Source organism: Aulonocara stuartgranti (genome assembly GCF_965226115.1).
Source record: "Aulonocara stuartgranti genome assembly, chromosome: 9".
Classification (NCBI taxonomy): Eukaryota; Metazoa; Chordata; class Actinopteri; order Cichliformes; family Cichlidae; genus Aulonocara; species Aulonocara stuartgranti.
The window spans coordinates 12,071,351-12,095,973 of record NC_138960.1 but is presented as its reverse complement, the minus strand read 5'-3'; the positions used below and the strand labels follow the sequence as shown (position 1 = coordinate 12,095,973).

Sequence of the window (24,623 nt, the reverse complement as noted above, 5' to 3'; positions counted from 1 at the left end):
ACTGTGGGGGTATTTGAAGTTTCTCTTTAAAAAAAAAAAAAAAAGCATAGTTGGAATGCCAGCCTTCAGGGCTTTGCGTCCACAGTGGGCGACAGCGGCAGGGTGGTGATCTGGGGGGATATCTAGAGAGAAAGGTCGCCTGTCTTTCGTCTGTGACAGACGGCTCCAAATAGAAATGAAAGAGGATGAAAACAAATTCTTCACTCTACTGGGCATCTCATTTCTATTCAAAGGATTAAAGAGGGAAATATCTGATGGGTAAATGTGTCATTAGAGAAACACATCTTGGGATTTTTCACCTGTCTTAACATGTTATTGGATTTTTGTAATTGTTATTAATATGGTTATAGCTTGTTCTTCTCTCTGTTAACATGATGGCACGTTTTCTTAATTATTTTTTTTAACTGCTAACAAGCTTGAAAAAGGCAATTCCCAGCAGAGTGGGAACAAAAAAAGCCCCCTACCTGGGTAGAAGGTGCTGCGTGTCTAGCCTAAGGGTATTTTTTTTTCTTCTCTTGAATGACAGCTCTTTGTGCATGCAGCCATGGGAAAATGGCTTCAAAGGTAAAGCAACAGGGAATGGTTTGGCATGAGCATAGAAACGTAGGCGATGTTCCCCTGCCTTTTTTAACCAGCTGAGTGTAATCTGCTAATCCACAGAGCAGGCTGCCGGTGGTCTGTCGACAGAGGTGGAACACGGCCGTTGACCACAGGAAGTTTGATGGGGAGGGGGGATATCGAGGGGATCTATAGGCCACCCATTGCAGTGACCTGGCAGAGTGTTAAAGGTTAAGTGGACCTATTTCGCAGGATTGCCTTATAGTCGCGCAAATAGTTTGAAATGGTGGTGAGGTCGTTTTTGCCTGTAAGTGAGAGAGGTGGTAGAAAGTGGCATTTCACTCTTGCCAATTAAATATGACTCCTTTACAATAAAAAGGTTATTGAGTCAGACAGTGATTGATTATTAGACCTAAGGGTCAAACTATGCTTAGCAAATCTTACCGTAGCTTTTGATGAATGCTCAAGTTACTGCCACTCCAAAGTGCCAGCTGGTTATTTAGGGGGTGAGTCAAAGGAATGTCCTGCTGCGGTCTTATTCAATGGGACACATGGAGTGGTTTTGATTGACATTAGTCATGGGTTGCCTGTCCAACATATTATTTAGCCCCCTCTGCCTTGAGCTGCTTCCATCTGATCGGAGCGGCGCAGACCCGGTCGTGACACGTTTAGCGATTTCACACTCGTTTTGTGGCAATGCGCAGCCTCTGTCCTCTCAAATGTTTTGAAGCATAAATAATACATTGCTCCCATGATTTGCAATGCATGAATGAGCATAGCTAGGGTCGCAGCAAAAGGAATGTTGCCAAGTCATATTGTGTCAGACCCAAGTGGAAGTTTTGTGCCTCAAAGAGTCGAATCATTGAAGGCCCAAAAAGTGAAAGCTGGCATGTGGTACACATCAAGCAAAGACGTTGGGGTTGCAACAAAAGCGGCTAGTTTTATTATATGGTTATTCTTTTATTGTGGGTAACGTGAAGTAGAAGGTTTATTTTTTTTATTTAGTCTAAGTTTAATATGTTTTTTTGTCTTTTGTTTGTTTGTTTTAAATCCTTTTTTGTTCTGAGAACCAAACAGACACAACTCGGGCAAATAATTCCTGTGCACGTCACTGCTTCACTGATGTGCCACATGTCTTTCCTGCATACTACGTAGCCTAAACCAATCATGAATCTTATCAAATGGAAGTGTGCATCCTAAACTTAATGTTAAATCTTGAAGTCCATCACGTGAAGGTGTCAAGAGAGCATCTGCTCCACAGTGTTTTGGTGTTGACGTGTCATCTCAGTGGTGAGCGATCTGACAATGTTTTCATTATGGATCCCCCTCCACTCCTCGCTCCCGCAACTCCCGTCCGCGCTCCCAAACAAGAGGCTGGAATGTTGGGTTTCCATGACGCTAATGAAGTAAAAACCTGGCAATGCGTTGCTGGCAGCCTCTGAGCAGCTCCTGATCTGCGGCCTCCTTCTCATCAGGATCAGAGTCTGATCCCTCTGCAGCCTTCATTCACCAGGGCTTATTATGCCCAGGAATGTCTCTCACTCACTCCCTCCCTCATAACCCCCTCTGAAGCAGGGATGTGGGGTGCTGGGGTAAATTTTGGACAAATCCCCAGTAAGAGTACTACCCCAAATAACACACAACCCCCCCACACACTTTTTTTTCTGGCTCCCATCAAACTAAAACTCCTCCCCTACTACTCCTTACAATCTTTCCTCTGCTAACTGTCACACTTGGACAAAGATAAGCACAAACTCCTCTCCTTCTTTCCTGTGGAAAGCCTTTGTTGTGATTTATGTTCCATAAATGCTTCATGTAGCAGGCCCATGAGGTGACCAATCCCACTTGTTTGCCATTTGCCCCAGGGACAATGGGGAGTTTTTGGTACTCAAACAAGTCCTCACTCCAGAGTCCTTAGATTTCCCAGGGGAAAACAGAATGATCTTCCCAGAGGCGTGTTTATTTTTTTACCAGTGTTCAGAAATCCTTCAACTATTTGCAAATTGAAACGTCTTCCATCGCTGCACTGTCAATACCTCTGCCATTATGTTTTTTTTAAAGGCACTCTGCAGTGGGAACCAGTCCTTTCTTTGTGTTCCAGCCAGAAAGGCAATTTAGGGGTTAAATAATCAGTCTCTGTACATTATCCTGTGTCATGCTGGGCTGGTGGATGCACCCATAATGTCTTGCTAATTAGCCTCTATTTAGGTTTTTCCAATAGGCCACACAGCTGCCATTGACGATTGAAGCCCATGGAGCTTTGTAAAGGAAGACCCTCTGTCTTGTGGGCATTCATGATTTTAGGCTTGTCCTTAATAAACCTTTAGTCTCCCCAAGCTTGATGCTTTCAGGATTCGGTATCCAGTTATTTGGTAGATGAATAGGGTATCTTGCCTCTGTGGGGATGATTTAGTCCATTGTGTGTATGTTGTCTTTCAAAGGATAATGTCCATAAATGGGATCTAAACTGACCAGGACCCATTAAGGGCTCAAGGGTTGAAGCAACTTGTTGTAAACGTTGACCCTTATCATATAAGATAGTGACAGAAAGAGGTTGTGGGAAAACCCTAGCACCAGGGATAAAAATAGCAAAAATCTACATTCAAAAATACTAAAAGTAACAGTAAAAATAACAGAGTAGTTGCTGGACCATTACAAAACAACGTTTGTCAAGTTTTGTACGGCAGAACTGAGTCTTATTATGATGTCTGGTTGTGCCAGAAGTTCATCACTGGTTCCTTTTGCTGCCTCGTGTGGAGCTGGGCAGCTGAAACAAAAAGACTAGAGGCTTATGCCCTCAAAACCCACCAGGTCTTCGGCACTGGAAGGAGCTGCACATGGCATCTGATGATTGATGAAGATGGTTGCTATGGATAAAGATGGGATTCCAGGTCCTGTGGAGAAGCTTTTGGCAAAATAGAAGGAGCAAGCATGTTGGCATGGACGACCATCTCACTGTGGTAGTGAAACAGTCTTGTGATTGAGCTTGTCCCCTCATGAAATAGTTTTTGGTAATGAGCTGCTTATTTAGTTATTTCCACACATTTTAGGCAATCTTTTGCTGGTTAATTGGTTTGAGTTGCCGCTTGTTGTCTGTATGATGATATTTCTCAACAGTCTAGTCGGCTGGACATAAAGTTCCCAGTAGAGCTGGGCGATATGAGATTTTTTCATATCACGATATGTTTTTTTCATTTCAGGCGATAACGATATCTATCACGATATAAGCCAAATAACTATTTGTAAAATTTAAATGTGCCGTTGCTCACAAGTAAAATGTGAAATAGTCAGCAGCTTGTTTTTATTTAAATATTTATTTCCCATAATAAGTTCAACAGGGTAGATGTACTTAAGGAACATGAGACTTTTTCAGATAAATAAAGGCAAATATTGCAAACTACACAAAAGGCAGCCGCTAAAGCGTTTAAGTTTCAAAATAGAACAAATGAAACAGACTAAATTGTCAATTCCACTTAGAAACAAAATATTAATTCTAAAAATAAATCTTAGTTTGTTTTACAGAAGAACAGACAAAACTGACTAACTTTTGTCAATATCAAATAAACTGAGAACTAAAAGGAAATTCTCAATCTCTCCTTGTTGTATAGCTTAGCTTTTCAAACAGTTTTAACAGTTACTTTAGTCTGACAAAAGCCGAATGACGAATTAGCGCTTCCAGTCAGAGACTGAGGCTACGTCCACACGTACATGGGTATTTTTGAAAACGGAGATTTTCCGTTTTCGTTTTAAAAAATAATCCCGTCCACACATAAAGGCAGAAATGAAGGAAAACGCTGCTATGAACATGCCAAAGCATCAGGTGGCGCTAGATTCCTAACCGTGTAGAAATGTTGGCCAATCAGAAGTCTAGAAGCCTCGGTGGGAAAAAGTAAACAAAGCTGGGGCATAGAAGCAGAACCGAGTCGTATGTGTGGAGGGACAGTAACTGTGTGTATATGTAAGCATTTAAACACTGCAGAGAGTAGAATTAACAGTAACAGTATTGTAGAAATTCATTTCACCGAAACAATAACGTGGCGCACAGTGTGACGCATGCACCAGTTTATTGTATTTCCAGACTTGCTTTCGGCACAATTTGCAGTGCACGCTACTCTGTTTTTTGTCAGACTTGAAATAGCCGAAATACCTTCACACTACGGAACTTCTATGGCTCTTCCGTTCGACAATCTCTCCGGCATTGGAACCATCATCTGTTTTCTCTTCGGTCACGCTCGGTTGATTTTTCTAGTCGGCACACTCATTTCCTCCATTACCCGCTGGCTGCTTCCCAAACAAACACACGTGCGGCTTGGCACTTGTGCTGTACGTAACAAGTCACGCGACGTGACGCTGCGGCTGTGATTGGTTCGGCTCTGCGCTACTTAATTTGGATCGGCTGACCTTTTTTTTTTTTTTTTTTTTTTTTTTTAAGAGAACAAGAGTGGCGAGGTCTATCGCGATAGCTTAATTTCTCTATCGAGTAAAAGTTATATCGCGATACATATCGTTATCGTTCTATCGCCCAGCTCTAGTTCCCAGTAAAGCAGCAGAATATATAGACATTTTGCATGTCAGAGCTGTTCTGTTCAAAACGTTTTACCTGAACTGTTGATCACTGTGAAGTTGTCACAGACTGGTCAGTCGGCTGGATTTACATTTCAGGCCTCAGCTAGTATTGTCACGGTGGCCACAAAGACCTAGCATTATTAGCCCCACTGGCGGAACTATTTGTCCCACTCCAAAAGAGAGAGCTAACGAATAAAAGAAAAAACGGGAGACAGCTAAAGTCTTCCTGATCCCCATTTCCATGAAGGGTAATCCAGGGGTGATCGTCAGCACAAAATGCGGCTTTGACCGACTGTGTCTTTTGTGTGTGTGTGTGTGTGTGTGTGTGTATGTTTGTTTGTGTGTTTTCGTTTAACCTGTATTTGGCTGCAAAGATATGTGACCTGGAAACAACTATTAAAGTGAAGTCATATGACATTTAAAACATGAAATCAAAACAACCTCCCAAACAGCCTCCTGTGTATTTAGTGTGATTATAGTTTAGGACTCAGCATATCTAGATCACAAGTGTAATTATGTGAGTATGTGTGTATATTATGTTTGCATGAGTGAGGGAACAGAGGGAGACGTGCCTACCCTCTTGTACTGGTTATTTCTAAGAAAGCCACCCATGCATGTTGTGTCAGCAGTCTGGTCACACTCCACTGTATGTTACCAGTAAGTAGCAAAAAATACCTCAGCCTTACCTACCTTAGTTAATGCATTGCGCTGTTCATGATCTCACTCTGACTAAGCCGAGAGCACGTTTTCAAGGTTAGATGATAACAGAGTGTTTTGTCCCCTTGTTAATGGCTGTGACTCACTGTTTGTAAAGTCACGTGCAGTACAGAGAACCACATACCTGAGATGCCGTGTTTTCTTTGGTTCGCTCGCTGGATGGCTGATGATTGCTAAAAGACCATAGTAGGTCTCGTTTATTTATGCACATAGCAGTTGGGTTCGTGTGTTGCGTTTCTGCCGTCCTCCACTTTATGGTGCTGTCGCCAGGACAGGAGAACTCAAACCCGGAATGGTGTCACATAGTTATCTTGTCACCAGTATGTACAGTGGGGCAAAAAAGTATTTAGTATCTTCTTCCTCCAAACACGACGAGTTGAGTTTATACCAAAAAGTTCTACTTTGGTTTCATCTGACCACATGACATTCTCCCAATCCTCTGCTGTATCATCCATGTGCTCTCTGGCAAACTTCAGACGGGCCTGGACATGCACTGGCTTCAGCAGCGGAACACGTCTGGCACTGCGGGATTTGATTCCCTGCCGTTGTAGTGTGTTACTGATGGTGACCTTTGTTACTTTGGCCCCAGCTCTCTGCAGGTCATTCACCAGGTCCCCCCGTGTGGTTCTGGGATCTTTGCTCACCGTTCTCATGATCATTTTGACCCCACGGGATGAGATCTTGCGTGGAGCCCCAGATCGAGGGAGATTATCAGTGGTCTTGTATGTCTTCCATTTTCTGATGATTGCTCCCACAGTTGATTTTTTCACACCAAGCTGCTTGCCTATTGTAGATTCACTCTTCCCAGTCTGGTGCAGGTCTACAATACTTTTCCTGGTGTCCTTCGAAAGCTCTTTGGTCTTGGCCATGGCGGAGTTTGGAGTCTGACTGTTTGAGGCTGTGGACAGGTGTCTTTTATACAGATGATGAGTTCAAACAGGTGCCATTCATACAGGTAACGAGTGGGGGACAGAAAAGCTTCTTACAGAAGACGTTACAGGTCTGTGAGAGCCAGAGATTTTCCTTGTTTGAGGTGACCAAATACTTATTTTCCACCCTGATTTACGAATAAATTCTTTACAAATCCTACCATGTGGATTCATGGATTTTTTTTTTCACATTCTGTCTCTCACAGTTGAAGTGTACCTCTGGTGCAAATTACTGACCTCTGTCATCATTTTAAGTGGGGGAACTTGCACAATCGGTGGCTGACTAAATACTTTTTTGCCCCACTGTAAATTGGTGGGTCCTAGGACTAATCTGCTCAGGGTTTATAAAACGTGATAGCATTTTGTTTGATACACTTCTGTTTGGAAACACAGTGGGCCTGCAGACACAGTTCATAGCATAAAGTGGCACCTTGGAAACGTTTAATTTTCCAGCTTCTACAGTATCATGTAGCATATGACCTGTCATCATTGAGACGGAGCAACACTGCCAATGATCTCTTTTCTTACTGGTGAAAGGTTAACAAGGCTAATGGATAATCCACTGGCTGTATAATATGTCAGTTCTGTCATTTGAAATGGTTGATTTCATATATCGCATGTTAGTTATTGCCAAAATGTTCTAAGGGGCTAAGGGATTCCTTTTCTCATCAGTCTGGACTAAATGTGAGCATATCTTTCTGACTGGGTGGAAAATGTGTGCAATAAGCATTATTTAACTGTCTTGACAATCTCCAGAGCACCAAGACTGTCTTCACCACGCGGTCCACGAACGTCTCGGTGAGCTGCTACGAGTCCTGAAGGCCATTATCAGCAAACACCAGAGCCTCAACTCAGTGGATATCCTCAGTACAGCTGGAACCGTCATCGCCACGGTCAAAGGTGAGCAAAGATGACCAGCTCCCCCTAAATGCTCACCCTCATAACTTTCGGCTTTCCTGTAAAACATGCCAGATACTCCTCCACTCTTCCTTTAGTCTGTTTTCTGTCTCTGCTTATCTAATCCTCCCTTCTCCCTTGATAGTCTTCTCTGCTGGGCATTCACTATTACCACGTCCTGTCTCTCATACAGTCTTCCCAATCCTGGTTTAAAGAACTTCCCAGAGACTGTTTCTCTGGAGTTGTCTTTCAGCTTCAAGGTGACACAGTTCTTCAGAAGTCACTCGAGCACTTTGAATGCAGCAACGTGTGTTTCAAACCCCATATAGAGACTAAGAAAATAATATTTGGGAGTCGGGTACCTGATACTTGAAGATCCAGGGAGAAGCGGGTGTCCTTTGTGCTTTGTCTGCCAGTCCAGTGGGAACTGCACAGAGGAATCCTTTTCAGTCGCTCATTCTTTAAGATTATGATCTGGCATGCAGGTCAGTTCTTAACTTGGCGGCCACACAAGAATCCCTAGAGTATACCTCGTCTCAATTTGCATTGCAAAGAGGGGCAGAGAGGGGCTGCATAAAAAGCTTTTACTTCTAAGGAATGGTGACATGATGGAGAGGCCTGAGGAGGCTCTGCATGTGCATGTGAATGTGAATGGGCTTCACCTTTAGCTGAAATACTTGGAATGAGTCCATACACATTTGGGCGTGTGCATATATGTGCCACAAAAAATAAGCTCTTGCAAGTCCTGTCTTTCATGCAGTAACTTGAGTGTTTATGTGGCACTGGAACATGTTTTTGCACAAGCGAGACAAAAAAGCACAACTTTGTCAATGAGGAAGGCTTGGATTTGAGAGCTTAATAGTCATTCTGTAAAAACATTGTTATTAATGCTCGTGATTATATTGCATTAATCATTAGGAGGATTCATAAGTATATAGATTGAAAGTCTTCAGCTGTTAGACAAACTTTTTTTTAAATAGTTCTGAGTAATGGTATTATTATTTTTATTTCAGAGGAAGTTCCTATAGTGAATAGTAGATATTATAACACAGTAATTACTTGTTCTTTCCATAACTATATGAAGTGCTGTAACATCTTTCTACCACTAGGTGGCCAGACCTGTCCACTTCTTGATACCCCACCCCCCCAAAAAAGAGAGATGTAGACGGTGCCAGTGTGTTATCAGCTTTGCTCCATTGTTTTTGAGCCACCAAGCCTGATATTTTACACAATAACGTACATATGAGGCAAAACTAGCAATTTGTTTTGGATTTCTACTTGAAGTGCACCCTGACCCTACGTCAAAGAGTTGTTTTGGTGGAAAATTGAACCTCCCACCCTGTGATACTCTGTTTCCTTGGCATACCTCAGTACGTCTTCAATTACTCTCTGTTGGAGCTTCCGATCCCTTAATTGCAGCACAGGACTCTGCTACTGATGAGTGTTTCGAGAGTGTTGTGCTTTTCGAGTGAAACAATACCATTTTTCTCTGATGATGTAACTTCCACATTTGGACCACTGGTTGGGGCCTGAGCGAGTACTGGCATTGTATTCCAGCAAGCCTCAGGATGTCCTGTTGGGGGGTAGGGGCTGTGCGGGAGAGGAGATGCGAAAGCAGAGCTGTATGATTTGAATGGTGGTAACTGCTGGGGGTGGCTTGGAGACACCCCGTTAAAATCAGTTTTTAAATTTAATTTGAAGACTTTTTCTTTCCCCCCATTGAATTTATTTTATTTATTTTCAGTGGTCAGTCTTTCCTTGTGTTGGTCAAAGGAATCCTTTTCTTGGACCAGCTAAAGATTTGCAAGTATTTTGGTGTCATGTTTAAGGCTTCTTCCAAGGAGTCTTAAGCAGGTGTTGATTTCCATGATCAACAAGGCTTATATCTGTTTAGGACAAAGCGGGACAGAAACCTGTTTTGAGGTAGGTAATTGCTGGTTCACTTGTGTGCTTCTTTAGCAACACCTTCTGAAAACATTTTGAGGTACGGGGCAATATGTAATAGCAGTTTAGAAGACTGGGAAGGTCTATAGTAGGCGTTTGTAGGTGGTTTGCATTATGTGAAGCAGATACTAAGAGACCAGGTGGAAGATCTAGGACTCTAGGTGTGGATGACGTTTAGGCTAGTTTTGTTTCAGGATTTGAGAAGTTATTAAAGTTCAGGAAATTCTGAAGTTGTCCCAGCTTAGGATTAATGTTCAAAAGTCAAGACATTGAAGTAGGTTTTGAGCTTAGCTAATAAAAAACAAGTGAACTCTGTTAGTTTTCTATTTAAAATGTCTGAAAGTCATTGAACTCTAGAAATCTCCATTGTTCTATTGGAAAGGAAAGACTGAATGACCAGTGACATCACTGATTTATTGCTGGGTCTCATTTCTGAGCATCTCTCTCCTGGTTTATTTTCCCTCTGCTCAGTCCGGCCAGGAAGTTTATTGTGAAGACTGATTACAGCCGTATTTACACTGGTGTTTTTCCTCCATTCTGTCCTCAGTCATCACTGTGTTTAGATTTTCAGCAGGAAACTACTGCAAGAGCAGATTACAGCCAAATATACACACTCACGGTCTTTGCTTATCTTCACTGATTTAACATAAAGTTGTTTTTGGATGCCTCTGAGGGATTGCTCAACTCTAAAAGGTCTACACACAAACAGTCCTCTAGCTCTCAGAGCTTTTGAGGAGTACAGTCTGAGTCAGAAGAGATTTTCATTCACTCTGTTGTTAACATCATGCACAGGATGATGAATCATATCTTGTGATTGTTGCCTTAAACACAGGATGTCTTCAGTATGCAGGATTTGGGGTTGTTACAGAAAGTTGACTCAGTCTTACTTCACCATAATTTGACAGGAGTGAACTTTAAGGAGGTGAACGAAGACAACAAACATAAGCATTTCGGAGAGATCTACGCTGCAATCGACACATTGGCATTCACCTTTGGCAATGTGTGAGTATGATGTCATTACTCTGATTGCTCCTTCCACGGCTCATTTCACTCGATGATGTTTGTTACTGCGTTCAATTCGTTTGCATATGCACGCAGCTAATGGAGGCCAGCCGATATTTATTAATCTTGTGTAAAAAGAGAGAATAAGAGCTAAGGAAAAATAAAAGCAGTTCTTTTTTGTGAGTGCAGATAAAAACTCTGTTTATGCTAAATAAACCCCCCGAACATAATTTAAGTCGTGTTTTTGTGTGTATTTCCTTTTGTGCTTTTCATTCTTTACTGAACCTTTCTTTTATTTTGTTTTGTTTTTCTTCAGAGTGTCTGACTTCCTTATGGGAGATGTAGAGAATGGATCAGTGTTGGGGCTCCCCCTGACTAAGAGAAGCAGGGTAAGAGAAGTGCAATATTTAAAAGTGAGGCTTTAACTTCCTGATAAACATCCTCCAGAACTGCATTTAAGATTTAAAATGAAACTCGTACCTTAGAATATGGGCTCCATTATTAAACATACATTCATCATCAGTTCATGGACTCTCCTGTTAAGTGTACGATTTTGGCTTCTGGCCCTGAATTGTCAAAAATAAGATATGAAAAGTTGCCCAGCGGCGATCAGGGGTGAAGCAACATACCTGCAGGTTGCAGCATGATTCTGAAATGGCCTCTTCAAATGATGAATTGATGTCATGCTTTGTTGTTTTCCCACTGCAGTTTTTGTAACTGATGTAAGGAGGAAGCCAAGTTTCTGATAAGCCTTTTTCAAGCGTTTTAGCCGAGCGTACTCTGCTTTGACAAGGAAGTTCACCCTTCGTGCACCTCCCCTATGTCTCATATTTATTTATTCAAAAACACTTTTTTGGTTTGTTTTCCAGTCTTTTGAGAACCTCTCTGTGGAATCTGGAGGATCCGGTCTTGAGAAAGATGATCCGCCAGGTAAGGCAGATCACTGACACACAGCTACTGTACTGTACTGTTCTCCAGTGTGGAAGTTTCAGGAGTGGGGAGAGATTGACTCTGTTTTTTGTCCTCTCCCTGGCATGTCTGTGGGGTTATTTGCAATTATGTCCAGTCACCTTATTCTGGTATTAATGCATGTGGTCATTCTCCTGTCATCATTGCTTCCCTTCAAAAGGCATTAATATTGTATACTTTATTGATCCCTGTGGGGAAATTCTTCTCTGCATTTAACCGATGGGCATGGGCTTTTTCAGTGTGTAGAGACGGTACCTTGCTCAGGGGTACCTCAGGGTAGCCATTCGTTGGATTCGAACCCCCACCTTCCGATCATGGGGCCAAACACTCTACCTACTGAGCTGTCCCTGCTCCCACATCTTAGCCGCATTAGCCCACATCTTGCTAACTCAAGGTCAGCATGGGCTTTTTCCTGCTGACTCACAGTCATAGATGTTGCTAAACATGCACCTACTCCATCGAGCCATGTTCGATGTGTGTTGGTTGGTTAGTGGGGATCATGTTGCACACGCTTCCTCATGTGATTTATTTTTATTTTTTATTTTTTTTCGTGTGCTCATCAAAGAGTCTTCTCCACCGGTTCGGGCCGAAGAGGTGGACAGGACACTGCAGAGGCAGGACAGCGGAGTGGAGTCAGCACTGGCCTACGCCAAGGCGTGGTCCAAGTATACCAAAGAGCTGCTGGCATGGGTGGAGAAGCGTCTCAATATGGGTGAGTTATGACACCGGTGGATTCACAAGACCAATTCTGAAGTACTGTTGGGAGGCAGCAACTAAGTACTAAGTCACTAACTAACGCCCAAGTAGCTCAAAAGAATCCAAAATGATGTCATGAGTTGGTGTCATGGACCACGGTCATGTGCTTGACTCTTTAGTTGCCATACGAGATCCTTTCATTAGCTTTTTATGACGATGGGAACTAAAACGTCTTGTTTTGGACAGTAGATGAGCCGAGGGGCTTCAAAAGGGGCATTAATGAATATGAACTTGAATCATGCAAAGCTACACTAATGGAGTCTCAGCCATCTTAGTAGTTAATTTGTCCACTTGATCTTAAAAGTAGCTCCATTACAAGATCACTGGGAAATGTCAATGATAACTGCTGTACTAGCTAAACACATCATTTTAGTGAGTGGACAGTGTAGTGATCCATTAAAGGCTAGTTCCCAGGGAAACCATGTTGATCACCTGAGCTGGACGTAAAACAATGAAGTCTTGTTCATGCTCAAGGTTGAGTTTGTAGTGTGCAAACTTTTGTTTGATAGATTGGTTAATGAATGGTTTCACTTATCCTGTGACACAGAACGCTCAGTCAAGCTGTGCAGTCCATATTATCAGCTCCTTTTCTTAAACACACTGATTTATCTTTTATCAGAATTAAGGACAATGTGCAGTTGATTTGGAAAGCATTAATGACTTAAAACATTTGTTTGAGATCCAATTATTAATTGAAAATGAAAGATACTTAAATAAAATATACATTTTTGAACCAGCAGAAAGGACGTTGTGTTGTAATGTTTGTTTAATCTATTTGAACCTGTTTGAATCTTGTTGTCTTTTTGCAGATATTGAGTGTGCAAAAAGTTACGCCAAGATGGCTGAGACTGCTAAGACGCTTGCTAGTCAACAGGTAAGTTGACGCTGCAGTTAACTTGACTTACATCGGCATCGTGTGCATCTCACACATGTTAGGGACTGAGATTTAAACCTCTTCTGCCTCGTTCAAGGAATTCATGCCTTTCCGTGAGATCTACATGACAGCTTTCAAAAATGACATCGAGTATAGCCAGCTGATTCTTCAAACTGCAGCAATACTCCAAAGCAACAAATTCATGCAGGTAACTGCTGCATTCATGAAATCTAACTTTATCATGGGTTGTATGATGGAAACAAGTGGTCTTACTGCTTTTGTGGGTGTGGTGTGGATTTTCTGTGTTTCTTTCCAGCCTCTCCTGGCCAGAAAAAATGAGCTGGACAAACTGCGAAAAGAGGTCAAGGAGCAGTGGCAGAGAGAGCAAAAGAAAATGGTGAGTCGACAGTCACGGAGGTTGCACTTTTAAGAGGACCACACACAAATGCACACTGGATCAAAAGCTTCATTGACCTGGGGTCTCAGCCCAAGAATGCTCTTGAAGTGATTCAGCCCGATATACAAATCCAGACAAATAGTTTGTTTTTAACCTGCCAAGACAAGTGCTCTGTTGCACATATGACGGATTGAGAGACACTAATCCAGTGACTAAATCTAAGAAATAGTCAAAGTCCTAAACTCTGTAGTTGGACACCATAATAGAAATGTTACTGAACATGAATTATCTCTGCAAATCTGTTTGTGAATTGTATCTTTATAGCAATTATTGCATGTTATCAAAAACTTAAAAGCCATCTTTTTCTGTGGTTGCATTCACGTTGTACACAGCATGAATCTGTGTGTGACTCAAACTAATACGTGTACATCTGCAGCACGAAGCAGACACGGCTCTGAGGAAGGCCCGGCTCCTGCAGACCCAGCGACAGGATGAATACGAGAAGGCCAAGGTGTCGACTAGTCGGCTGGAGGAGGAGCAGACTGGAGGGGGAGGGGGAGCGGCAGCGGCAAAGCAGCTAGAAAAAAGGCGTAGGCTGGAGGAGGAGGCGCTGCAGAAGGTAGAGCATCACCTCTAATAGTCCAATCTATCCATTTTAGATATCAGTGAATTTGTTTCCTGTGATTATAAAGCCTTCAGTTGCCATTCGAGAACAAGTGATTAGTCTCTATTTGCAACATGAAGATCAGCTTTTAGTCATTAAAGTTCTTATTTCCTATTTTTTCCCCCAGATTTGAATCCATCACTTTAATTGAAAATTTCAGTGATTTATATTCTTTCTGTTGGCAGGCCGAGGAGGCCAAAGATCACTGCAAAGCTTGTCAGGTTGATGTCGGGGTGAAGAGAGTCGAGCTGGTCAACACCAAGAATGAGATTATCACTCAGATCCGAGAGATGGTCTCCCAGTGTGACCTCACCCTCAAGGCCGTAAGTTGAAATACGTTAAGTCTTTAAAGACATGTTCATTTAAACTGAAACCAGGCTGAGTGGTAGAAATAATGCACACCTCCACCGATAAGTTAACACTGGCTCAAAGTTGCTGAATCATCATTCACTGGAATGTGTCCCTGTTTCAGGTGACCGTCAACTGGTTCCAGCTTCAGCAGGCCCAGGTTGTGTCTCTACCTGTCAACCACCAGACTCTGTGTGAAAATGCCAAGCTGTACGAGCCTGGCCAGCGTTACATCGACTTTGTCAGGAGTTTACCTACGGATGCGCCTCGACTTGAGTGTCACTCGTTGGATTCACCTGTCACACAAAACACAGGGTGCGATGTCCCTTCCTCTTATTTGCTGTCTGAATGTGGTCAGAGCTTGTCATTTTAAACAGGTGTTTAAATTTAGTTTAGCTATTTGAACATTTGAATTCAATTGAAATGTGATGTGTTTTTAAGGTAATCAAATGACCTTATCTTAGTTTACCTACCTAAAGGTTTTTACTTGTTATTGGGGGGGTGGATTTATTTATTTGAAGATTTTAATTTCAGCATCGTTTAGAAGGTATGTCGTATTTTTAGTAGGATGCATGCAATGGAGTTCTGCAGGGTTCTGTGCAGGAACCAATTCTGTTTATATTAACCATGTTTTCCTGGAGCTATGTGATTTGAATTGAATGCTTTTGTCTCTACATTTTGTGTTGACAAACAATTACTTCAACACCTCAAAGCTTCACTGTTGGAACTGTAAATTTAAGTAAATATAGTACTGTAGCTATTACTGTCTGAGACTGCACATACTTTAGCGGTGATAGGTGGAGTTCCAGAGTCAGAGAGCTTGCTTTGGAAAATCTGAAACAGTTGTGACATCGCGCTGGCCGGGGCTTCCTGCGGAAATTACTGTGGTCACGGGAGAAAGGAGCTGGGCCAGTGGGCTTACCATCAGTTTACTAAACCCCGTCAGGGTTTCCCCTAGCATTAGTTTTGGGGTGGAGGCTAGCCCACTGTAAGAAGCCACAGCAAGAAAACAACAAAATTAAAAGATGAATTAGTTTATTTACCAAATGTAGCCCCACTTTTTCTTATTTCTTATTTTGAGCTGTGCCACTGTCTCTACATTTGTCAGTCATCTATGGCTGGCCTAATTCTCTAGGGGTCACTGCTGCACATTACTCACACAAGGGGAAACATAGCTCTTTGAAGATTTTCAGCACCATTAAACTCATGTACACACAAAGTCTGATTGACCAAGATGACACACACATTGGTCACTTCATAATTAGGCAAATGTAGTATCGACTTCTTTTGAAGGCTATGGTTAAAAATAGACGGTTTCCCTTTTGAGAGAGTTTTGTTGACGCGGGTTTGGGGTCACACACACAAATACCAGACAGATGGAAATAACAGTGTGCTTTGTTCTCACTTAGTTTTCTCCCTCCACGACCCCCACTCTCCTGCCTCCACCACACCCACCTCTGATCCCTCTGATCAAAAGAATTCAGCTTGGGAAAGAGGAAATGAAACTTAGGCCCACACACCAGCACTCATATGCTCTCACATGCACCCAGTGCAGCGGCCACCAAAAGGTTAAATATAGACCCGTGACCTACTTATTGTATATTGTTAGATGCAGCTGGATACTTAGCCTAACAATGGATGGCATCACATGTAGCTTTTGCCATTCCCGAGCTTATCTGTGTCAGTTAGTTGTCATTATGCTCTAATTATCTGCTGTCTTTGATTGGCTGATCATTCGTGGATCGTATCAAAACTGATGAGATTTACAGTTGTAAGTGGAAATTTGTTCCATCAGCAGAGGAGGAAATGTGGATGTTGACTGAGCTTAAAATTGTCTTGAAGTCAGTGGTCTTACTGCTAGACAGGAATCCTCAAATATAATATTGTAGGTATTAGATATTCATACTTTGTATGGGGACTAACAGCATTTGGCAGCCAGAAAGCTGAAAGCTTTGCTCTTTGTGAACTTTCCCTATTCTGGGGATAAATAATGTTGGGGTGTAATAGTCCCTGATGGGGGGATACTTTGATCTCCATATTATTAATTAGATCAATGTAAACAACTGTACATATAACAGTTTTAAATAACTAGGATATGGCATTGTGATTTTTAAGTAAATAATACAAATTGATGTCTTTTTCCACCCTAGGATGCCTTTCAATAAGCGCTCACTAAGTGGCAGCCACTCCTCCCACAGTAACCTGTCACAGGCATCTGTGACCTCTGACCTCCTTGTTGGAGATGATGTGGACAGCCCCATCAGTGCCCAACACCCCAAGATTGCTGAAAGACGCTCCAACGGTAGCGGTGACATCCAAGGTACATGTTTAGGATTTCTTCTATAAATGCAATCAACAGAAACGGGGTCAAATCATGACATCCTGAGAGAAAGTACAAAAACTTTTACACAGCTTACTAATCTCACTGAGTAAATACCTGCACAACAAAGACGGAAACTAGCACTAGAGATAGTTTTGCACTCCACTACATTGTTGCTGAGGGAGGTACACAACAGTTTGCTCAATGCCTAGCAAGTAAACATTTTGAAATATGAAGTTCGGGTAACCAGGTTGAAGATTTAAACTGGAGCCAACTTCCCTGTGGTTTGTTTTGTTTTTGGTAATGTGTGCAGGTGTTGACCTCATTACCTTTAGGCCCGCCTTTAAGTGTTTGTAACATAATTGGAAACTGACTTCAACTGACTTTATGATCAGTTTTATAGCATGCAGCTAACATGGGACTTCTTATCTTTTAATGTTGTGTTTTTGAACAAGCACTTAAAATTCAGGCGCCATTTCGTCCCTGGACCTCGGCCAATCAGGGTGGAGGGATGTGCAGTGATTCGGAAAGTGCTGGAGGGAGCAGTGAGTCCCGGTCCATGGACTCGCCGACTGCAAGCCCAGGTAGGATTGTGAAGATTGTGAAGTCCCCCTAAAATGATCACTAGCAGAACTGATTTAGTGCGACACCGCACTCAATAGCTATTTAGCTAACGAGTACGAATGCTGTGTCTATCTGCTGGGTAAATCTCTGCATGCCGTCACACTTGAGCTATCAAAAAAGAAAGAAAGAAAATCACATTCACTTCCTGTCGGTATGTTTTTTTGTCCCGATAATAAAGGCAGCACGCTGGGTTTTCCCTCCACAGTTGCACAACATCAAACTCATTTGTGTCAGTCTTTCATCACGGTTAAAAGCACCACCCATAGCCAGAGATGGCACATTTTTCTGGACTGACTGTCTTGAGAGCACCTCAGGGCAGCACGCATCTTTTTTTTTCCCTAGCGAACTTGATGTTCACCCAGGTTTGTTGGTGTGTAATCACAGAATAAAGAGGCAGTCATGGCTCTTTGTTGCACTCTGCAACGTACGCACACACATAAGAATGTTGCAACGGTTTCCCTGTGCTCCCTGATTGCTGTGCAACAACATGTGTGTTTTGCGTCCTGTAGTTTGTTGTTGTAGTTCTTGGTTTTTTTTTGTTTTTTTTTGCAGGGGCTTTTTTTTGTAATGGTGTTTTTCTGTATATGCACCACCCTTCTGTTCTTTTGTTTTCCATACTTTTGCACTGGGCCTACTTTTTTGTTCTTTTTTTGCTAAGATGTTTTCCCGTGTTGGTTTGTTTTGCCCATTTGCACGCACTTTCTTAAAATGCAGTGCTCTGAGCTTTCGGTTCGACTATAATCAGAATGCAAAAAGCCATTTGCAAAGAAGAACGTAGCTATAATTGTTATTTTATGTGTTCCTGTCATGGACTTTACATTGAAAACTTTAAATAGCACTATGCCCATTTTATATGTTACAGTGACAAATTTAGGTAATACCACCAGGTTTGTAGTAACCTTGGAGAACATCAAACAATTTCCTGTTAAATTGATTTTACCAAACCTGTGTGTAAGGCATGTCTAGTTGTTATGGGCGGGTCTTGACTGGAGAAAGTTGGTGCACGGTGTTAAATTGTGTATTGGAGTCTGCCACAAAGCTCTCCCAGCACCCAGAGTGTGAACAATGGCAGCACTTATCTCTGATTAACCTGTTATTGAGCTCATCAGAAGATCAAAAACATTCTGAAAAGGCTCTGATCAGTATTCAACCCCCTATACTCATTAGCCAATCCAGGTGTTAATCCACCACCAACAATAACATGCTGGTTTCAGTTACCAACAATATGTTAAGCCCGCCTTTTCATTTGCTACTTTAAATTCGTCAAATCGCCGTATTGCTTCTCAGTTTTACCGCTGAGATGTAGAGCATAGGAGACAGGGGGGAAAACAGTGTCCTGACGTGACTGTAAAGATGTGGACTTTTTGGTGTGTCCTACCTTACTGTTCAGGAGACTTCAAGAGGAGATTACCCAGAACCCCCTCCACTGGTACCATGTCGTCTGCTGATGACTTGGATGAGAGAGAGCCTCCCTCGCCGTCTGATAATGGTAAGTCAGTTGTATTTGTATAAGGGTTTTGTGTTTATTTTTTCCTTTTTTTTAAGGTACTCTTATGTGTTCCTTACACTTATAGGCCACATATTTACATTTGTAACAATGCTCCTTTGCCACTGCAGGTTTAAATGAAATGGTAATCGAAACGGCGAGCTCTCCAGGACCCTTTAGAAACACTCAGATGTCTAAGGCGGCCCAAACCCACAAGCTTAGAAAGCTTCGAGCACCTTCCAAGTGTCGTGAGTGTGACAGCCTGGTGGTGTTTCATGGAGCGGAGTGTGAGGAGGTAACCTTGGATTCCTTTCTTTTATTATTTGTATTATTCCTTTCTGTTTGCGGCCCACAGCATTCAGAGTATTACAAATTCACGATAAAGATTGCCAGAGGCTCACAACAGCTTCTTTATCACTCGTGGCCAGCAAAAACATCAAGCAGAAACAAAAGAGAAAAGCCACCTCTCCCCTCATCAGCATGTTTGGATGAGGAAATAAAGGGAAAAGTTGAAACTGGCCGCAAGCTCTCCTCTGTGACCAAATTCACTAACTGGTCTCAGTTGGGGGAATGGGCGCTAGAAACTGAGGACCTTTTGTTCGTCTTCTGAGGAGTCCTTTCCATCGTCCCTGTGCACCCTCTGTCCACTGTTGATTTTAGATCAAGTTTCTGTCCATATGTATTAGATACACTGAAGAAGACAATAAGAGCGGCTCTTGGTTGGAGAAACGCTTTTAAAAGAGGTTATGCAACGCAATAGACATATTGAGAAGAAACTGACATAGGAATGCAGCTCACTGCAGAGTCTTGGAATGATTCAGTGTGAGTGGTTCAGAGGGTCACTAGATGTGAAGCTTTCCTCGTTTGCTTCTTGGACTTGGTTTTTGGGCAAATTAACAAAAATAGCTATGTTGTGAGGACGTGTTTTTTCGTCAGTTTTTCCACTGTTTTTGTTGACATACAGTTAAAACTGTTCAGGATTTTCTTAGAAATGTTTTACTCTGTCCTTGTTATAACTGAGGTATGTGTCACTGTGTTTGCAGTGCTCCTTGGCGTGCCATAAAAAGTGTCTGGAAACCCTGGCTATCCAGTGTGGCCACAAGAAGCTCCAGGGAAGGCTTCACCTATTTGGCATTGACTTCACACAGTCGGCTAAGAACAGCCAGGATGGCATCCCATTCATCATACGGAAGTGCACGTCGGAAATTGAGAATAGAGCCCTCAGCATCAAGGTACTTATAATAGGTGTTTTAGTGGTTTGGTTACAAATAAATTGATCATTAATTTTCATGAAACAAGAACCCAAAACTGTAGCATAGATCTGCTGGCACTGGCATTAAAGTTCACTTATAAAGCATCCAATACTGTGACCATAAAAGTGGCTGCGCTGTGAAAGGCTGTCATTGCTGTCAGGACTAATCACAATGTGTTGAGGGAATTTATCTAATATGTAAAAAATGAGTGTATTAGCGACATATGCAAAAATATGTTTTTCTAAAACTATGTTGGCAAAAAAATAGTTTTTGTGGATTTAGTGATGAAAGCTTTTGGTTTTTCATAGTGATTTCCATCAGTTGTTCTTAATGCTGTGCAGCCTGAATGCCCAAAGGTCATGGGCACTCTGTGTTGGTTTTCAGCCTTGTCCTGTGTGTACAAAGATTTCTCTGGCTTCTCTGGATCTTTATTGGCACTGCTAACACACTGTATGTGATAAAAGTATTTGAGACTTCCTTCAAAGCTATTTGTTCATGCAGTCTTTTACAGAGTGAAAGTGAAATTAGAAAAACAAGTCCTCCACTTCACCTTCGATATTTGTTATGCTTTTTAAATTATTTGATAATTATTGGTTTCTGTTTCCGTTACGTTTTATCAAACAAGACCAAAACCCTTTTTAAATAAGAATGAAGTGTTCTCCCATTTTTTTCTTTGGCTGATCTTGTTAGTATTCTGCTCATATGTTTGCCCAGTTTCTTCATATTGATTCCAAAAACTTGTGTGTAATTTTCATGCGCTGATTGCATTTTGTGTGCTCTGAAGGGGATCTACCGTGTGAATGGTGCAAAGTCTCGAGTAGAGAAGCTGTGCCAGGCCTTTGAGAACGGCAAGGATCTGGTGGAGCTTTCCGATCTTTCTCCCCACGACATTAGCAATGTACTCAAACTGTACCTGAGACAGGTGGGTTGCTTTTGGTCATTAGCATAATGAGGTATTTCAGCTTTCATCCTGTGAAGGAGATGGCTAAAGTAGGCTTTGGATGACAAACTGCATTAATACTAAAAATGTGCATTTGTCTGTTTATTTTTGGCGCATAATTCCTGCCGCTTATCACCAGGGTGCTTATCTCTTTTCTAATTCTGTACCACTTGTGTATTTATGTCCATATTTTGGTTGCTGCTGTTTATTATCATCTCTGTTTCATTTGTTTATCTAATTCTTCCTCCGTACTTTCCAGCTTCCAGAGCCACTCATCCTCTTCCGCTATTATAACGACTTTATTGGTTTGGCCAAGGAGAGCCAGAGTATCATTGTGGAGGAACTGGAAGCACAGAGAGTTAATCCCACCACTGCGACCCCTGCGCAGGTTAGCGTCGAGCTCAATCGAGTCCTGTTCAAGATCAAGGATCTGCTAAGACAGCTGCCACCAGTTAATTACAAGACGCTGCAGTTCCTCATAGAGCATCTTCACCGGTAGGGAGGGCTGAATGGATTTCTGGGCATCCCATTACATACAACATATGGATGTGTTGCTCCTTTTTTTAAATAATAGTAGGAATGATCATTTCTTATCTGTTTCATTCTCCTTCCAGGGTGACGGAGCAATCAGAGGAGAACAAGATGACCGCCAGCAATCTGGGTATCATCTTTGGCCCGACGCTGATCAAGCCAAGGCAGGCCGATGCTGAAGTTTCCCTTTCTTCTCTGGTGGATTACCCTTATCAGGCGCTCATTGTGGAGCTCCTGATCAGACATTACCAGATGGTCTTTGACACGCCTCTGAGTCCTGTAAGTGGCACCTCGCCCACAGAGGTTGATGCCCAGACCCGCGCTAACACTCGCCTTATGCAACAGGACAAAGAGCAGCAGCTGATCAGGCACTCCAAGTCACTGGGAGACATTAAAGAGGTAACTGGTTTGCCAACACTACGATACATGAATGACACAGGATGTTGTAAATGTACAATGATAGTAAAGAGCTATTCTGTTATCTATATAGCGTGATAAAGTATAAAAACTATACACAGTACTCTTCTTGTTTAGCATGTGGTAGAGTGGTGGGTTGTTTTCTGTTCTTACTGTCTGTCTTTGTCTTGCAGTCGAGCTTAAAGGTGTTTAAAAGGCATTCGTCTATAATTCCTTCTTCACACTTATTGACTGAGGTTCAGGAGAGGATGCCAAGCCTTGATGGAAGCGATTTTGAACCAGGTCAGTATTGTCACAGTAATAGATAATTATTAAAATAACAATCATGTTGTTATTTTATCGTAAAAGTTTTATTTGTCCTCTTTTTAAAGCTGATGAAACTGATTCAGAGACCCTCAGTTTGTCGTCAAGTGTCCCTGAAGTCGCAAAATCTGGGGAGAGAGGCCTGTGTCGTTCTCATCACATCACAGTCACCAGGGTTCAGCTTCGACACCCTCGCAACAAGCTACCGTCACGGCCGTTTAGCATGCCGGCCGAACGGATACTTAACCGAAGCCAAATAGACGAGAATAACTCCCGGAACGCCACTGACCAAGATGACAGGAAGGGAAGCGGTTGCGACCAGTCCATCGAAGAAGTGGACGAGACTGAGAATACAAAAACAAGAGCGGCCACACATTTCCGGAGTACCTTTATCGACACCCAGACATTACGCAGAACTTGGGATAAACAATACAAACATGAAGTTGCCTCAAGAACTGTCAAAATTGAGGCCAGCTCATCCACAGAGAGTGCAGCAGTGGAAGGCTTGTCAACCTCTGTGCCATCAACCCTCTCCCTTGGAACTACTTACACAGTCGCAGTGCGACCCAACAGGACTATAAAAAGGGAAGATAATGTCACAAAGTATAGCCCCATTGCAACAACTTTCAGAGCCCCCAGAACTCTTCAGCCCCCCCCAGGAACCTTCTACAAGCCCCCATCGGGAAGCAAAGCTAAAGTCCTGCAGAATTGTGCACAAGCTAACAGTGCTGAGGAAGAAGATGAAGAGGAGGATGAGGAGGAGGATGAGGAGGGGGAAATAGGCATTGAGATAGAGGTGTCTGTAGATGAGCCCCTTGAGGAAGACGTTGAGATTGAACAGACAGCCATATCTCAGTCTCCCAGCTGTAGCCCTGAGGAAATGGACCAAAACCAGGCAAAACCAGTGTACCAGAGACTAAGGCCCAGGCGTCTTCCAGAGGTGGAACACAGAGAGGCACATTTTGTTTAAGCCACTTAAAGACGTTGTTAGAGCTCCGAGAATCACAATGTGTGTCACGTTAGGAGGAACACGCAGAAACATCTGCATTGACTCTGTAGAGAAAATGAGCAGATGTATGACTGGCACTGTGTAGATCTATTGTAAGTATTATGATATCTTTGATCCTCAAAAGAAAAAAAATGCACTTATAATGCTGTAAATTTTGATTCACAAATCATACATTTACCAATCACTTGCTCAGTATACTCTGGCACACAGCCAGGATATTTATAATTTTTGGATCTGTGCAATTTGTTTTTGTTTGAATATTTTGTGTAAAATTCTTACAGGTTCACGTATGTATGTTTCTATACCAAAAAAAGCCCTCGAGGCGTAACAATACTGCATAACGTTATGGAGATGTGTGGTGCACTTACCTGATAACGCTCTTTCACCATCAGCCTTCTGCCTGCACCGTTGAAGAGTGTTTTAAGCTGTTACAAGTAGTCTGTAATTAAAAACATTGCTAATATTTTTTTGCAATTTAACAACATCTGTTACGTGATGTACTCTGATGTCTGTGTTTGCGTTTGGTCATGTAAGGAAGCATCACTTACAAAGGGTATAAATCCACTCGTTTTTGTACTGCGTGGTGTTAAATGTGTCTGAAAAGCTTTTAGAAATGCTACAGGATTCTGACATGGCATTATTCTTCCTAATTTTAATATATGTACATTTTTTAATAGCCAAAGCTTTTTTTTCATTGCTTTTTTTTTTGTTGGTTTTGTTGTTGGTTGTTTTGTTTTGTTTGTTTTTTTACAATTTGAGTAGTTTTATCAATAACCTGAATCTTATGCTTTCTTTGTAAGTAATGGGAAGTGCATCATTTATTTAAATGGTATCTGTTTTTCATGGTAATGTACAAGCCTGGCACAGTGTTGAAAGTTCAGTGTAAGAAAACAGGTACATAAAACAAACACCCTTTTGTAACTTATTAAAATATATCTGACAACTTACAACAGTGATGGTCTTTTGTGCGTGTGGTTTTTTTTTGTTTTTTTTTTACAGGAATATTAATTTAATCTGTGTAATGCAATAAACTGAGTTCATGCAGTTTGTGCAGGATGATAATCTGCGACTAGAGATTCAAGTTTTTGTTAAAATGTAAGGAAAATGTAAGAGTGATGG

The 24,623-nt window shown here is 42.0% G+C and overlaps 1 protein-coding gene across 2 annotated transcripts in view; it reads left to right on the top strand.

The window, feature by feature from the left end:
* arhgap29a (Rho GTPase activating protein 29a) overlaps positions 1–24,454 on the top strand; it is a 32,850-nt gene extending 8,396 nt beyond the window's left edge. Inside the window, exons 3-23 of one of the 2 annotated variants that reach the window (XM_082545860.1) lie at positions 7,527–7,670; positions 10,517–10,613; positions 10,930–11,002; positions 11,483–11,543; positions 12,148–12,294; positions 13,148–13,212; positions 13,310–13,420; positions 13,529–13,609; positions 14,046–14,228; positions 14,459–14,596; positions 14,746–14,936; positions 16,772–16,941; positions 17,397–17,525; positions 18,956–19,054; positions 19,183–19,346; positions 20,095–20,283; positions 21,089–21,226; positions 21,504–21,739; positions 21,859–22,174; positions 22,366–22,474; positions 22,564–24,454. In XM_082545860.1, the coding sequence (XP_082401986.1) occupies positions 7,527–7,670; positions 10,517–10,613; positions 10,930–11,002; positions 11,483–11,543; positions 12,148–12,294; positions 13,148–13,212; positions 13,310–13,420; positions 13,529–13,609; positions 14,046–14,228; positions 14,459–14,596; positions 14,746–14,936; positions 16,772–16,941; positions 17,397–17,525; positions 18,956–19,054; positions 19,183–19,346; positions 20,095–20,283; positions 21,089–21,226; positions 21,504–21,739; positions 21,859–22,174; positions 22,366–22,474; positions 22,564–23,465 (3,743 nt within the window). In that variant the 3' untranslated portion in view covers positions 23,466–24,454. Of the gene's footprint in view, positions 1–7,526; positions 7,671–8,712; positions 9,591–10,516; positions 10,614–10,929; positions 11,003–11,482; positions 11,544–12,147; positions 12,295–13,147; positions 13,213–13,309; positions 13,421–13,528; positions 13,610–14,045; positions 14,229–14,458; positions 14,597–14,745; positions 14,937–16,771; positions 16,942–17,396; positions 17,526–18,955; positions 19,055–19,182; positions 19,347–20,094; positions 20,284–21,088; positions 21,227–21,503; positions 21,740–21,858; positions 22,175–22,365; positions 22,475–22,563 lie in introns of those variants that run through there. The other variant, XM_082545861.1, reaches the window with a different exon arrangement.
* Positions 24,455–24,623: the final 169 nt, after the last annotated feature.